The 16,690-nt window shown below is 47.7% G+C and overlaps 1 protein-coding gene across 1 annotated transcript in view; it reads left to right on the top strand.

Moving 5' to 3' along the window:
* Window positions 1–16,690, top strand: part of ptprma (protein tyrosine phosphatase receptor type Ma) — a 535,684-nt gene that overhangs the window by 180,643 nt on the left and 338,351 nt on the right. Inside the window, exons 9-11 of the mRNA XM_034183087.1 lie at window positions 2,744–2,897; window positions 3,144–3,310; window positions 15,346–15,455. Of these exons, the coding sequence (XP_034038978.1) occupies window positions 2,744–2,897; window positions 3,144–3,310; window positions 15,346–15,455 (431 nt within the window). The remainder of the gene's footprint in view (window positions 1–2,743; window positions 2,898–3,143; window positions 3,311–15,345; window positions 15,456–16,690) is intronic.

Below are 16,690 nucleotides of genomic sequence, written 5' to 3'. Positions count from 1 at the left end.
AGTCACCGGACAGCCCGAGTCACTGGACATTCCGAGTCACCGGACATTCCGAGTCACTGACCAACTCGAGTCATTGGACAGTCTGAGTCACTGAACAGCCCGAGTCACCGGACATTCCGAGCCGCCAGACACCTGAGTCGCTGGTCAACCTGACCCAAAACCCAGCCCATGGACACTGGATGTCTAAGAGGGTCATGATGCACGAGGACACTGAAGGTGAAATGTAGCACACTGTAAATAAAGTGATTAATCTGACAGGCGAAAGGAGAGAAGACATCAGTGTGAGAGTCAGAGACAGGAGCACCGAGTGTGGACACGAGGAACAAAGACACAGAGACAGAAACTGAAGCACAGGTGCAGAAAAATGGGGAACCTGAAACAGAGCCCTGGTGAGAACTACTGGAACATAAACAGGACACATGGGACTAACAGACAGCAGGAACCAGAAGACCAGGTTTTAGTGTCAGAGAGTCTGTGTGCAGGCTGGACACCGAGACCAAGAACTTAACGAGATCCTGCACACAGCGCCTCGACCGACTGACCTCGACCCTTCAGCTACTGGATGTTGGGCGGCTGAAAAATGATGGGATGGGTATGAGGCTTTTATGTGATGTGTTCATGCTCCTTTTGGAGGATTGTGGGTAATAGCATCCACATCAATCCCCCGTTACGCATCACTCCTCGTTCCCCTTGACCCTGACCTCCATTGTTGCCACGCCGACGTCTCTGGATGTGACTATTATGAGGAAATCGCAGCAGACAGATGAAAGACGACAGAGAACAGGAAACGTATTGTTCAGTTGCTGCACAGAGACACTGTATATACACACACACACACCTTGTGGTTGTTGTTGTCCTGTCTTTGTGAGAACTCTGACGGCCATCATGCACGTTCAGGTGTCGTTCTCATGGAGACGTGCGCCGGCCTCATCTAAAACAAACCCTGTCCAGCAGTGGCGTCTTCACAGCACCGGGTCCCCACAAAGCTGCAGAAACAGACAGTGAGCGGAGCTTTTGTTGGGACAAATTGCTCGTTGCTGCTCTCATCTATCATTTTCCGTGTGCGAGCAGATCGCTGTCTGTCATCTCGAAGCGCAGCACTTAGATTGGCCACTACAGCACATTGTGTGTGTGTGTGTGGGCACACTGTGTGTTGCGCGTGTGAGTGCTCTGTGTGTATGAGTGCTGTGTGTGTGCATGAGTGTGCACGGTTTGAATCTTCCTTTAATCTCCTGCTATCACCCCCCATCCTCCCTCTTTCTGTCTTTGTGCTCAGCTGTTCTGTCGTTTTTAAAATTCAGTTCCATCTCTCTGCAGGAAGCACCGAATGGGAGGCGTCCACGTCGCTCTCAGCGGCGGCGAGCTGCCTCCTGAAAACATTTCTTGTGTCTGAAAATGTCTGTCTGTCTCTTTCAGAGCTGCACTTTACGCTGTCACTTTGACTCTACTGTGTCAAAAGACCACGAGGAACTTTTCTGGAAAACACAGTTTCATTCAGCTCTCTGGAACGTTTCTGTCAAGCGTTTCCCTCAAACATTCCCTCCAACATTTCTGTCTAACAGTCCTCTGCACTCACACAGTCACATCATCTGCAAACACATTGATGAACTTTGAGCTGAGCATGTTTGATGATGTTTATTTCAGGCCACGTTGTGACTTTACAGAAATTCAAAGATGAGCTCATTAATCTGAGATCACTACAGTCTGACTCAGTTTGTGCAGATAATCTGGTGAGATGAGTAACATCAGAAACATGGATTATATTTCCTTTTAAAATATGAGTTATGTGTCATGTCATGATTTCAGAGACACTTTTAATTTACTGGACTTTCAGATTTGTTACTTTTTTATCAAAAGTAGAAACCGTTGTTTTGGAGAGTCCAGATTCAACTGGAGAAACTTTTAAATGCTGAATCCTGAATGCTTATTGGCTGAGGGCTTCAGACAGTCTTCAAGTCCTCATGGATGGACCAGGAGCACGACTGAGATCCAGACTTTATTCTACACCTTAAATAAGTTACGAGAGAAAAATGTTTGCAGCAAGAACACAAATGATCCGAGACAAACCCAGTGTGTCTGTGTGTGTGTCTCTGTGTGTCCATGTGTGTGTGTCTGTGTGTTTGTGTGCGTGTGTGTGTATGTCTGTTTGTCCGTGTGTGTGTGTGTCTGTGTGTTTGTGTGCGTGTGTGTGTATGTCTGTGTGTCCGTGTGTGTGTGTTTGTGTGCATGTGTGTGTCCGTGTGTGTGTGTGTGTGTGTGTCTGTGTGTGTGTCTGTGTGTATGTCTCTTTGTGTGTGCCTGTGTGTATGTTTGTTTGTGTCTGTGTGTGTATGTGTGTCCGTGTGTGTGTGTGTCTGTGTGTGTCTGTGTGTGTGTGTGTGTGTGTCTGTGTGTATGTCTCTGTTTGTGTGTGTCTATGTGTGTGCCTGTGTGTATGTTTGTTTGTGTCTGTGTGTCCGTGTGTGTGTGTTTGTGTGCATGTGTGTGTCTGTGTGACCGTGTGTGTCTGTGTGTATGTCTCTGTTTGTGTGTGTCTATGTGTGTGCCTGTGTGTATGTTTGTTTGTGTCTGTGTGTGTATGTGTGTGTGTGTTTGTGTGTGTGTGTGTGTCTGTGTGTATGTCTCTGTTTGTGTGTGTCTATGTGTGTGCCTGTGTGTATGTTTGTTTGTGTCTGTATGTGTGTGTGTGTTCGTGTGTGTGTGTCTGTGTGTGCCTGTGTGTGTGTCTGCGTGCGTGTGTTAGATCCCATGCACGGCCCGCACCATCTGGAGGTCGTCAACATCCGGTCCAAACAAGTCACAGTCCGATGGGAACCATTTGGCTACAATGTGACTCGCTGCCACAGCTACAACCTGACAGTGCAGTACAGATACCGTCCTGCAGGGGCCGCTGCCAGGTAAACAGCACCTCATACATATGGGACGGGCTACGGGACAACAGTGGGAGGTGCTACCAGGTAATAATCATGTTGGAACCCTTATGCATAAGTGAGGGGCTACAAGTGAAATGGGGTGTGGCTCACATTAAGGACACAGGATTCTGCTAAATAAAAGGAAGAGTCTCACCAGTAGAAAGGGGAGGGGCCTAACATGCATGGTGATGTTAGGAGGTGTTGACTTTGGTTTTTCTCTCCTCCTGTCAGAGAGCCCGTGAAGCAGGAGGAGGTGATGTATGACACCATGAGCTCTGTGCCACAGCACACCGTCCGGAACCTTCCCCCATTCACCAACGTCAGTCTGAGGCTCGTACTCAACAACCCGGAAGGACAGAAGGAGAGCGAGGAGCTGCTGGTGCTGACAGATGAAGATGGTAAAACTTCAGCCCGGATTGTTCTGAACACGGAGACACCTGTATGTCCAGGATACTTTAAAATACTCTGAGTACCGCAGCTTAACTTCAGGTTTCTGGTCCAGACGGAAAGTACGGACTGGTGTGTCTTATCATGTCCTCCACAGTACAGAACAACCGGTCCATCTCCACTTCCAAAGTAACCATTCGTCTCCTGCATCCAGGTCAAGCCTGGGCATCTTCTTAGCCCAGTGAAATGTGGGCGTGTCCTCAGATAGATGAACCATGGGCGTGTCCTTAACCAAGTGAAATGTGGGCATGTCCTCAGATAGATGAACTGTGGGTGTGTCCTTAACCAAGTGAAATGTGGGCGTGTCCTCAGATAGATGAACTGTGGGCGTGTCCTTAACCAAGTGAAATGTGGGCGTGTCCTCAGATAGATGAACTGTGGGCGTGTCCTTAATCAAGTGAAATGTGGGCGTGTCCTCAGATAGATGAACTGTGGGCGTGTCCTTAACCAAGTGAAATGTGGGCGTGTCCTCAGCTAGATGAACCGTGGGCGTGTCCTTAACCAAGTGAAATGTGGGCGTGTCCTCAGCTAGTTGAACCATGGGCGTGTCCTCAGCCAAGTGAAACATGGGCGTGTCCTCAGCTAGATGAACTGTGGGCGTGTCCTTTGCCAAGTGAAATATGGGCGTGTCCTCATCTACAGTGAGGAAAATAAGTATTTGAACACCCTGTGATTTTGCAAGTTTTCCCACTTAGAAATCATGGAGGGGTCTGAAATTTTCATCTTAGGTGCATGTCCACTGTGAGAGACATAATCTAAAAAAAAAAAAAAAAAAAAATCCAGAAATCATAATGTATGATTTTTTAATAATTTATTTGTATGTTACTGCTGCAAATAAGTATTTGAACACCTACCAACCAGCAAGAATTCTGTCTCTCACAGACCTGTTAATTTTTCTTTAAGAAGCCCTCTTATTCTGCACTCTTTACCTGTATTAATTGCACCTGTTTGAACTTGTTACCTGTATAAAAGACACCTGTTCACACACTCAATCAATCACACTCCAACCTGTCCACCATAGCCAAGACCAAAGAGCTGTCTAAGGACACCAGGGACAAAACTGTAGACCTGCACAAGGCTGGGATGGACTACAGGACATCAGGCAAGCAGCTTGGTAGAAGACAACAACTGTTATGATTATTGATTAGAAAGTGGAAGAAACACAAGATGACTGTCAATCTCCCTCGGTCTGGGATTCCATGCAAGATCTGACTTTGTGGGGTAAGGATGATTCTGAGAAAGCTCAGAACTACACAGGAGGACCTGGTTAATGACCTGAAGAGAGCTGGGACCACAGTCACAAAGATTACATTAGTAACACATGATGCTGTCATGGTTTAAAATCCTGCAGGGCAGCAAGGTCCCCCTGCTCAAGGCAGCACATGTCCAGGCCCGTTTGAAGTTCACCAGTGACCATCTGGATGATCCAGAGGAGGCATGGGAGAAGGTCATGTGGTCAGATGAGACCAGAATAGAGCTTTTTGGAATCAACTCCACTTACCATGTTTAGAGGATGAGAACAACCCCAAGAAAACCATCCCAACCGTGAAGCATGGGGGTGGAAACATCATACTCTGGGGGTGCTCTTCTGCAAAGGGGACAGGACAACTGCACCGTATTGAAGGGAGGATGGATGGGGTCATGTATTGCGATATTTTGTCAAACAACCTCCTTCCCTCAGTAAGAGCATTGAAGATGGGTCATGGCTGGGTCTTCAGCATGACAATGACCCCAAACACACATCCAGGGCAACTAAGGAGGGGCTCCGTAAGAAGCATTTCAAGGTCCTGGAGTGGCCTGGCCAGTCTCCAGACCTGAACTCAATAGAAAATCTTTGGAGGGAGCTGAAACTCCAAACCTGAAAGATCTGGAGAAGATCTGTATGGAGGAGTGGACCAAAATCCCTGCTGCAGTGTGTGAAAACCTGGTGAAAAACTACAGGAAACGTTTGACCTCTGTAATAGCAAACAAAGGCTACTGTACCATTTATTAACATTGATTTTCACAGGTGTTCAAATACGTATTTGCAGCAGTAACATACAAATAAATTATTTAAAAAAATCATACATTGTGATTTCCGGATTTTTTTTTTTTTTTTAGATTATGTCTCTCACAGTGGACATGCAGTTAAGGTGAAAATGTCTGACCCCTCCATGATTTCTAAGTGGGAGAACTTGCAAAATCGCAGGGTGTTCCAATACTTATTTTCCTCACTGTAGATGAACCATGTGCATGCCCTTAGCCAAGTGAAATGTGGGCGTGTCCTCAGCCAGGTCAGTGGGTGTGTCCTCAGTCAAGTGAAACGTGGGCATGTCCTCAGCTAGATGAACAGTGGGTGTGTCCTCAGCCAAGTGAAATGTGGGCGTGTCCTCAGCCAGGTCAGTGGGTGTGTCCTCAGCCAAGTAAAACGTGGGCGTGTCCTCAGCCAAGTGAAATGTGGGCGTGTCCTCAGCAAGATGAACCATGGGCGTGTCCTCAGCCAAGTGAAATGTGGGAGTTTCCTCAGCAAGATGAACCGTGGGCGTGTCCTTAGCCATGTGAAATGTGGGCATGTCCTCAGCCAGGTCAGTGGGTGTGTTCTCAGCCAAGTGAAACATGGGCGTGTCCTCAGCAAGATGAACCGTGGGCATGCCCTTAGCCAAGTGAAATGTGGGCGTGTCCTCAGCAAGATGAACCGTGGGCGTGTCCTTAGCCAAGTGAAATGTGGGCGTGTCCTCAGCTAGATGAACTGTGGGCGTGTCCTTAACCAAATGAAATGTGGGCGTGTCCTCAGATAGATGAACTGTGGGCATGTCCTCAGCCAGGTCAGTGGGTGTGTCCTCAGCCAAGTGAAATATGGGCGTGTCCTCAGCAAGATGAACCGTGGGCATGTCCTTAACCAAATGAAATGTGGGCATGTCCTCAGATAGATGAACCGTGGGCGTGTCCTTAACCAAGTGAAATGTGGGCGTGTCCTCAGATAGATGAACCGTGGGCATGTCCTCAACCAGGTGAAATGTGGGCGTGTCCTTGTCTTCTCCAGTCTCTGGGGTCTTCAACACTGAGACACCTGTGTCCTGGATCATTTCCAGAGAAACTCCCCACATGGACTAAATGTGGTGTCTGATGTTCCCTCACAGTGTCAGTGATCCTCCTCATCTGAGTCTCACTAAGTAACCGTTCATTGGACACAGAGTCATTCCAGCAGGAACCAAAGATCCTCGACAGAGACCTGGGACCAAAGACATCCAGTCCTCACCTGAGGACAATGGTTGGGTCCATATCTCAGGAAGCACCAGGACCCTAAAGACTTGGACCTTCATTCTCCTGCAGATGTCTGTGGCACACAGACATGAAAGTCAGTGCTGAGATTGTGAAAATGAAATAAAAGTTACCTCAAATGTGTCAAATATCACTTTCATGCTGAGTTTCTGCAGTGTGTGTTCAACCTCCAGGCAGCAGGTGGCACTATTTCTCATTAAACAACCAAACCAACAACCTTGGAACTAAACAAATATGACCTTTGCGGCATTTAAGGTCACAGTGCCGAGAGTGTTCACCCTGACATCCTCTCTCTCTCTCCCTCTCTCTCCCTGTGGTGCATGCTGGGAGTTTGGGCGCGAGTGAGGGTCACAGGTGAGAGTGTGACGCAGTTCAGGTGAGGTAGCGTTTTTTTCTTCCTTTTTGGTGTTTTTGTTAATTTTCGGTTTGTTTGTTGGTTGTTTTTTATTGTTTTGACTGGTTTGCGTCTGGTTTTGTGTGTTTTTTGCTCAGGTTTTGGCGCGGATGGCATCTGGGCCGCCGCCGGCCCTTTTGCTCCGTCAAGGAGTGAAGGTGGTCCCGGACCCGGCTGTGTCTGTGGAGGATGTCCTCCTGGCTGTGGGTGAACAGGTCGGACATAAGAACTTAACATTTGCGGCCAGGATGAACAGAGCCGTGGTGGTTTTTCTGTAGGGGCGTTTCTCTGCTCAGCTTGTTGAAAGTGGGGTTTATCTGAATGATTCCTACCTGCAGGCTTCTCCTGTCTACGCTCCGTCCACTAAAATCATTATTTCTGGGGTTCCTCCGTTTGTTTCAAACGAGGTTCTCAGTCGGGAGCTGCAGAGGTTTGGAAAGTTTGCCAGTGGTTTTAAGACAATCGGACTGGGCTGTAAGAGCGAGAAACTTTGCCACGTTCAGTCCTTCCGTCATCAGGTGTTCATGTTCCTGAACTGTCCGACCCAGACTCTGGATGAGTCAAACATGAGGACTCTTTTTACATGGTTTATGCCAGTTCAGGAAGCAAGAAGTGTTTGACGTTGGTCACAAACGCCTCAAGTGTCCGCACAAATGCGATGTTTCTGGGGCGTCGTGTCGGCGGGTCCGGTTCCGGGGCCTTCGGCTTCGGAGCTCGGGGATCTGGTGTCGGTGTCTGGTCCAGGGGAGGGACCCAGCGTGCAGGAGGAGGTTGTTTCTCCACAGCAGGGTGTCTCTGAGCCTGAAATTCTCAATGTAACTGCTGATCAGCTGACAACTGAACATTCTGGGTTGACTGATGCTGTGGTGACTGACGGTTCTGTGGTCAATCCAGTTGATGTTTCTGTCTCTCCTCCTGTGGTCGACGCTGATGTTTCTGCTGTGGGTGAGTCCTTGATCACCGTTGGACAGGGTGAACAGGCTGAAGGGGAGACACCGGACCCAGTGGACCTCAAACCCCCACTGAGTCAAAGCATTAATGATGACGACATGGATTGTGATTCGGACTCCAGCATGTCCTTCTCTCACAGCAGTGACCTGTACACACTGCAGGACATCAACAGTTTTCTGGATGGTTCATTTGGTAAATCAGTGAAAGTTGCAGATTATTTTCCCGACACGGAGAAATTTGTGAAATCTGTTAAAGTGTTGAGGAGGCTCATTGGTCTGGACCTGCTGGATGAGAAGAAGCGGTACAGACTCAGGAAACACATCACAGCTTTGGGAAAGCAATCTCTGTCCAAGCGGGGGCGAGGTTGCAGGGGTCGTAAAACCACCAGTTAGAGTATGAGTGTGTCTCACCGGGTGTTCTATCTTCTCTATCTGTCTGTCTCTCTGTTCTCTCTTCACTCAGTCCACATGCAGTATCTGATGGTGGGCTCTTTGAACATGAACGGTGGCAGGGACGGCCGGAGGAGGGCTTTGGTCTCTGAGCTCTTTGAGCAAAAGGGGTTGCATGTGTTGTTCCTGCAGGAGACTCACTCTGACACAGATAATGAAGTGGACTGGGCTCGGTGGTGGAGGGGACCTTTTTATCAGAGTCATGGCTCCAACATCAGTGCTGGAGTGGTGGTTTTGTTTTCGCCTCGACTTGATGTCACTGTTTTATCCACCACTGAGATTGTTCAGGGTCGGGTTCTGTTGCTCAGGGCTCAGGTGGAGGGGTTGACCATGGTGTTTACAAATATTTACGCGCACAATGAGGGCTCGGAGCGGCTGGGGTTATTCAAACGGGTGAGGGACAGTTTAGTTCAGCAATATCCTGGTGATATCAAGACTGGTAAACGGGTGTGACAGGATGCAAATTCTGGACTCGGCTTAGTAGGCAAAAGCAGTTTACTTGGGCGAAAAACAGGGTCTGGTACACGGGTAGGCAATCCAACAAGGCTAACAAGAGCAAGAACATCAGACAGGTACGTGGTCGAAAATACAAGCAAGAGGTCAAGGAACACGGGTAGCAAGCAGGTCAAGAACGAGATAAAGAAGGCTGGAGAGAAAGCATAGAGTGCATCAATCTGGCGAGGTAACAGGGCTAAAAGAGGATCTTAAATACACCCAAGTGATGAGGTGTAGTTTGGGAGCAAGTGTGCGTGGAACTCACCAGAATGAAGGTGTGGCCAGGGAGAGGGAAATGCCCACCACCAAGAGACAGGAGATACAAACAAGAGAGACAGGGACAGTAAAACCCAAGCAGGGAAAAACCCCGACAAGAGAATAAGACTACACAGAAACAAACATAGCAAAAGCATGAAAACAAAACCAGGCAGAACCTCACATCCTGGCAGGTGACTGTTTGGTGTTGGGGGGTGACTTCAAATGCACTGTGGATATGTCCCTGGATTGGGTTGGTGAGGAGCCACATTTGCAGTCAGTTTTCTCACTGGCTGTTTTTTACATGAGGTGGATTTATTGGACACATGGAGGGTCACACACCCGCAGGACAGACAGTACACATGGGTTCGGGTTTCAGATGGGGTGGTGTCTGCAGCCAGGCTTGACCGGATTTATGTGTCACACTCATTCCGGAACAGATTACACAGGCGTTTCATTCAGCCAGTTCGTTTTTCAGATCATCATCTCATCACCACAGAAATATTCCACTCACACACTCAGAGGTTCAACACTTACTGGAAATTCAACACCAAACTTTTGCACGACAGGGTGTTTTGTAATTTATTTGAATCTTTTTGGGGTTTCTGGAGGGAAAGGAAGGGGACATTTGGGACAGTGAGTCAGTGGTGGGAGGCCGGGAAAACTCAGGTTCGGGTTTTGTGTCAACAGTACATTTCCTATTCCACAGCTAGGGTCAGGGTAGCCATGGCAACACTGGAGAAGGACATTATGAACATTCAGGCCAACCTACATGCAGCTGGGGCTCCCGACCAGCACAGCCTGCTGCAGGGGAAGAGGGTGGAGCTGGGTGCTCTGTTACATGAGAGGGTGAAAGGGGCGATGGTGAGGGCTCGCTTTGCGAACATCAGGGACATGGATGCACCCAGTTCCTTCTTCAATCTGGAGAAGAAGGCCTCTCATCAGAAGGTGATGACCTGTCTTCACCTTCCTGATGGACGGGTGACGAGTGATTCGGCAGAGATGCGGAGACATGCTAGGGACTTCTGCTCGGCGCTGTACGGTGCTGTAGACTGTGACGGGGCCTGTGCGGATGACCTTCTGAGAGATCTCCCCCAGCTGGTGGCCTTGGAGCGAGAGGCCTTGGACTCCCCCATCACGCTGGATGAACTGACAATGGCGGTGCGGCACATGGCATCTGGGAAAGCTCCGGAGATCGACGGACTTCCAGTGAATTTTTATAAACACTTCTGGGGCTTTCTCAGTCAATCAATCAATCAACTTTTTTCTTGTATAGCGCCAAATCACAACAAACAGTTGCCCCAAGGCGCTCCACATTGCAAGGCAAGGCCATACAATAATTATGAAACACAGTCTACGTCTAAAGCAACATAACCAAGGGATGGTCCAGGGTCACCCGATCCAGCCCTAACTATAAGCCTTAGCGAAAAGGAAAGTTTTAAGCCTAATCTTAAAAGTAGAGAGGGTATCTGTCTCCCTGATCTGAATTGGGAGCTGGTTCCACAGGAGAGGAGCCTGAAAGCTGAAGGCTCTGCCTCCCATTCTACTCTTACAAACCCTAGGAACTACAAGTAAGCCCGCAGTCTGAGAGCGAAGCGCTCTAATGGGGTAATATGGTACTATGAGGTCCCTAAGATAAGATGGGACCTGATTATTCAAAACCTTATAAGTAAGAAGAAGAATTTTAAATTCTATTCTAGCATTAACAGGAAGCCAATGAAGGGAGGCCAACACGGGTGAGATATGCTCTCTCCTGCTAGTCCCCGTCAGTACTCTAGCTGCAGCATTCTGAACCAACTGAAGGCTTTTTAGGGAACTTTTAGGACAACCTGATAATAATGTAGTCCAGCCTAGAGGAAACAAATGCATGAATTAGTTTTTCAGCATCACTCTGAGACAAGACCTTTCTGATTTTAGAGATATTGCGTAAATGCAAAAAGGCAGTCCTACATATTTGTTTAATATGCGCTTTGAATGACATATCCTGATCAAAAATAACTCCAAGATTTCTCACAGTATTACTAGAGATCAGGGAAATGCCATCCAGAGTAACGATCTGGTTAGACACCATGCTTCTAAGATTTGTGGGGCCAAGTACAATAACTTCAGTTTTATCTGAGTTTAAAAGCAGGAAATTAGAGGTCATCCATGTCTTTATGTCTGTAAGACAATCCTGCAGTTTAGCTAATTGGTGCGTATCCTCTGGCTTCATGGATAGATAAAGCTGGGTATCATCTGCGTAACAATGAAAATTTAAGCAATACCGTCTAATAATACTGCCCAAGGGAAGCATGTATAAAGTGAATAAAATTGGTCCTAGCACAGAACCTTGTGGAACTCCATAATTAACTTTAGTCTGTGAAGAAGATTCCCCATTTACATGAACAAACTGTAATCTATTAGACAAATATGATTCAAACCACCGCAGCGCAATGCCTTTAATACCTATGACATGCTCTAATCTCTGTAATAAAATTTTATGGTCAACAGTATCAAAAGCAGCACTGAGGTCCAACAGAACAAGCACAGAGATAAGTCCACTGTCCGAAGCCATAAGAAGATCATTTGTAACCTTCACTAATGCTGTTTCTGTACTATGATGAATTCTAAAACCTGACTGAAACTCTTCAAATAGACCATTCCTCTGCAGGTGATCAGTTAGCTGTTTTACAACTACCCTCTCAAGAATCTTTGAGAGAAAAGGAAGGTTGGAGATTGGCCTATAATTAGCTAAGATAGCTGGGTCAAGTGATGGCTTTTTAAGTAATGGTTTAATTACTGCCACCTTAAAGGCCTGTGGTACATAACCAACTAACAAAGATAGATTGATCATATTTAAGATTGAAGCATTAAATAATGGTAGGACTTCCTTGAGCAGCCTGGCAGGAATGGGGTCTAATAAGCATGTTGATGGTTTGGATGAAGTAACTAATGAAAATAACTCAGACAGAACAATCGGAGAGAAAGAGTCTAACCAAATACCGGCATCACTGAAAGCAGCCAAAGATAACGATACATCTTTGGGATGGTTATGAGTAATTTTTTCTCTAATAGTCAAAATTTTGTTAGCAAAGAAAGTCATGAAGTCATTACTAGTTAAAGTTAATGGAATACTCAGCTCAATAGAGCTCTGACTCTTTGTCAGCCTGGCTACAGTGCTGAAAAGAAACCTGGGGTTGTTCCTATTTTCTTCAATTAGTGATGAGTAGAAAGATGTCCTAGCTTCACGAAGGGCTTTCTTATAGAGCAACAAACTCTTTTTCCAGGCTAAGTGAAGATCTTCTAAATTAGTGAGACGCCATTTCCTCTCCAACTTACGGGTTATCTGCTTTAAGCTACGAGTTTGTGAGTTATACCACGGAGTCAGACACTTCTGATTTAAAGCTCTCTTTTTCAGAGGAGCTACAGCATCCAAAGTTGTCTTCAATGAGGATGTAAAACTATTGACAAGATACTCTAACTCCCTTACAGAGTTTAGGTAGCTACTCTGCTCTGTGTTGGTATATGACATTAGAGAACATAAAGAAGGAATCATATCCTTAAACCTAGTTACAGCGCTTTCTGAAAGACTTCTAGTGTAATGAAACTTATTCCCCACTGCTGGGTAGTCCATCAGGGTAAATGTAAATGTTATTAAAAAATGATCAGACAAAAGGGAGTTTTCAGGGAATACTGTTAAGTCTTCTATTTCCATACCATAAGTCAGAACAAGATCTAATGGAGATGATCTTATGGAGATGTTGCGGGAGAGCATTGCGGTGGGCTGCTTGCCCACATCTTGTCGCCATGCTGTTCTGTCCCTCCTGTCTAAGAAAGGAGATCTTACCCTGTTGCAGAACTGGAGACTGATTGCACTTCTCTGTGGATTATAAATGTTTTTCTAAGGTGCTGGCGAACACGTTGAAAAATGTCCTGGATTTTATTGTTCACAAAGACCAGTCTTATTGTGTGCCTGATAGAACTATTATGGACAATCTTTTTTTGATGAGGGATTTGTTTGATCTGTGCAATACTGGGGATTTGGTTTGCGGGTTTGTGTCACTTGATCAGGAGAAGGCGTTTGATCGGGTTCATGAAGGGTTTTTGTTTTCCACTTTGAGGGCGTTTGGCTTTGGTGAGGGGTTTATTTCATTTGTTGGGGTATTGTATAATGGAGCTTCATGTTTGGTTAAGGTTGGGGTAGGGTTGAGCTGCCCAGTCCCCGTAACGCGGGATATAAGACAGGGCTGCCCCATCTCAGGTCAGCTGTACTCTTTAGCCATTGAGCCACTCTTGTGTCGCCTTAGAGCCAGGCTGTCTGGCCTTGTTTTGCCAGGTTTTCACCAATCTTCTCCCCTGGTGCTCTCTGCTTATGCAGATGACATCACGGTTTTTGTCACGAATCAGGCGGACGTTGATGGGTTATTAGATAGTTTACAGCTCTATGAGATGGAACCTTTGCAAGAGTGAACTGGGAGAAGCGTGAGGCTGTCCTGATGGGGAGGTGGCAGGAAGGGGCTGCTCCCTGTCTGCCACATGGTCTGCGGTGGGCAGTGGAGGGTTTGGAAGTTCTGAGTGTGTTTCTGTGGACAGATGGGTATCATCAGAGGAATTGGGAGGGCTTGGTGGAGAAGGTGTGTGCCAGACTGTCCAAATGGCAATGGTTGCTGCCCCAGATGTCCTACAGGGGACCAGTTCTGGTCGCTAATAACTTGGTGGCTTCGGCGCTGTGGCACAGACTGTCTGTCCTCCCTCCACCACGGGGCCTTATTGAGCAGTTGCAGTGGTTACTGGTGGACCTTTTCTGGTCAGGCCATCACTGGATCAGAGCTCCTGTGTTGTACATGCCACTTCATGAAGGAGAACAGGGGCTGGTGGACATTTCTGCTCGGGTGTCAACCTTCAGGTTGCAGGCTGCTCAGAGACTGTTGTATACCTCAGGATTGAGCTGGCAGGATACAGCACATGTCTTGCTGAGGAGGGAGGCTGATCTTTGTTATGACAAGCATCTGTTCCTCCTACATCGGCGGGGTGTCATCGGGACGCGCTTCCCGGCTTTTTACCAGTCTGTTCTCCAGCCATGGCAGGTCCTCTCTGTGCGCAGGGACGTCGGCACACCAGGGATGTGGCTGTTTGAGGAGCCTATTTCTTCAATGACTTTGTTAGCTCTCCTGGCTTGTCATCTGCCACTCTCCGGCCCCGCCTGAGGGAGGCAGGGTGCACCAAATTAAGCCATCTACTGCGCACGTCTGTTGGGAGGCTGGCGGAGCTGGTGGGAGTTCGGTCCTCCAGGATGCTGCTCAAGGTGGTGGAGGAGGTTTGTGCTTCCAGGGCCCCACAGAACGTTTGCTGAGAACCGTACTCTGTCTGACCAGTGGGATGATGAATGTGAGTACGTGTTGCCCTCTCTGACTGTCTCGCCTGCTGTGGGGGCATGGCAGGAGGAGCAGGGGGCTCTCCTGTCTTTCAGGTCACCTGTTTTGGGAGCGTTTGATAGTATCAGCAAGAAAGCTCTCTATTTTACCTGTGTCAAAGTGTCACACTTACGCTCTTTGGCAGGGTTGGCGGCGTCGAACTGGTCAGAGATTTTGGTGCTGCCTTGTCTCCTGTGGAGTGCTGGCGAAGCCTGTACAACCCCCCGGTCGACAAACGCATGGGGGACCTCCAGTGGAGGTTGTACACGGGCTTCTGGCTACAAACGGGTATCCGGCGCACCTGGATCCAGGGGTTGATGGGGTTTGTCCTTTATGTCCACTTAGGGAAACTGTTTATTTTTGTCCAAAATATCGTGCACAGTCCAGGAGGTTGCATGTTTTAATTAACTTGCTTTGTGGACTCGCCAAGTTGGCCATCTGGAAGACTCGGAAAAACTGTGTTTTAGCTCAGGGGTCAGTGGACCCTGAGTTTATGCTGAAGGGACTCTTGGCAGCCCGGATCAGAGTGGACTTCCAGTTTTATGCTCTTACTGATAACATGGACACCTTCAGAGACACATGGTGCATAAATGACGTTCTCTCGTCTGTGCAAAATGGGAGCTTGGTGCTCCGTTTCTAACGCCTGTCAAAAAAAAAAAATAAACAGTACGATGGAAGTGATGTAACTCAATTGTTGTGAATAAAGCTGTGTTTTAAAATTCAAATTCTCTGTTTCTCTCTCTTTCTCCCTTTCTCTCTTTCTCCCCCCCCCTCTCTGTGTGTTTCAGTTCCTGGAGCGGTTCTGGTGGATTCGATTCTTGGCAGTAGTTATGAGCAGCAGATCAGCCTGAGCTGGAGAGAACCTCTGCAGACCTTTGGTCTGATCCGTCAGTACGAGGTGGGACAGTCAACCCGCCGTCATCCTGCAAATGAAAGCTTGAAACTCCTGACACACTTTCAGGAAAATGATGAACGGATCACAGTGATGAGGACAAATGAATCCAGGAGTTGCATGTGTAATCTGGTCCTCTCTGTAAGGGCAGCATCTTCCTGTGTGGAGACTCCTCCCCCTTTCATTGGACAGATACACAGACAAACTGTCAAGACGATATGAAGATTATTATTTCAGCCCTGACTTCATCTAGCAGTCTAGATCTAAACCCAGTGCCTGTCAGTATTCAATCTTCATAGACTTTTTTCAAGATATTAACATTTTCATCATATGTACGTCAGGAATTATAACGTGCTGAGTCCACATTCCAGAACCACTCTGGATCCTGATGGCCTGTCTGGTCCTTTGCCTCTCGCTCAGTGACCTAACTCTAGCCCCACCTCTTGCCCAGTGACCTAACCCTAACCCCTCCCCTTTGCCAGTGACCTAACCCTACTCCGCCTCTCGCCCAGTGGCGTAACTCTAGCCCCTCCCCTCTGCCAGTGACATAACCCTACCCCGCCTCTTGCTCAGTGACCTAACCATAACCCCTCCCCTCTGCCAGTGACCTAACCCTACCCCGCCTCTCACTCAGTGACTTAACTCTAGCCTAACTTCTTGCTCAGTGACCTAACTCTAGCCCCTCCCCTCTGCCAGTGACGTTACCCACCTCTCACCCAGAGACCTAACCCGTTTTCTCGCCCAGTGACCTAATCCCGCCTCTCGCCCAGTGACCTAACCCTAACCCCTCACCTCTGCCAGTGACCTAACCCTACCCCGCCTCTCACTCAGTGACTTCACTCTAACCTCGCCTCTCGCTCAGTGACCTAACTCTATCCCCGCCTCTTGCCCAGTGACCTAACCTTACCCCGTCTGTCACTCAGTGACCTAACTTTAACCCCATGTAGCCTGATAATGCGGAGATATGCTCTGGAGAGCAGGGGAATGAAAGTGAATCACAGTAAGGCTGAGTCCATGTGTGTGAATGAGAGGGAGCCCAGTGGAATAATGCAGTTACAAGGAGTAGAAGTGGTGAAAGTAGATGAGTTTAAATACTTGGAGTCACCTGTCCAAAGTAATGGAGAGTGTGGTAGAGACAGTAGTGAGACCAGCTATGTTGGACAGTTTAGAAACGATGACACTAACAAAAAGTTCTCTTTGGGAGTGACGAGGATGGACAGGATTAGGAATGAACATATCAG

Source organism: Thalassophryne amazonica, chromosome 1 (genome assembly GCF_902500255.1).
Source record: "Thalassophryne amazonica chromosome 1, fThaAma1.1, whole genome shotgun sequence".
In the NCBI taxonomy this organism is placed as follows: domain Eukaryota; kingdom Metazoa; phylum Chordata; class Actinopteri; order Batrachoidiformes; family Batrachoididae; genus Thalassophryne; species Thalassophryne amazonica.
Note: the sequence above shows the minus strand (reverse complement) of the source record. Positions and strands in the feature narration are given on the sequence as shown.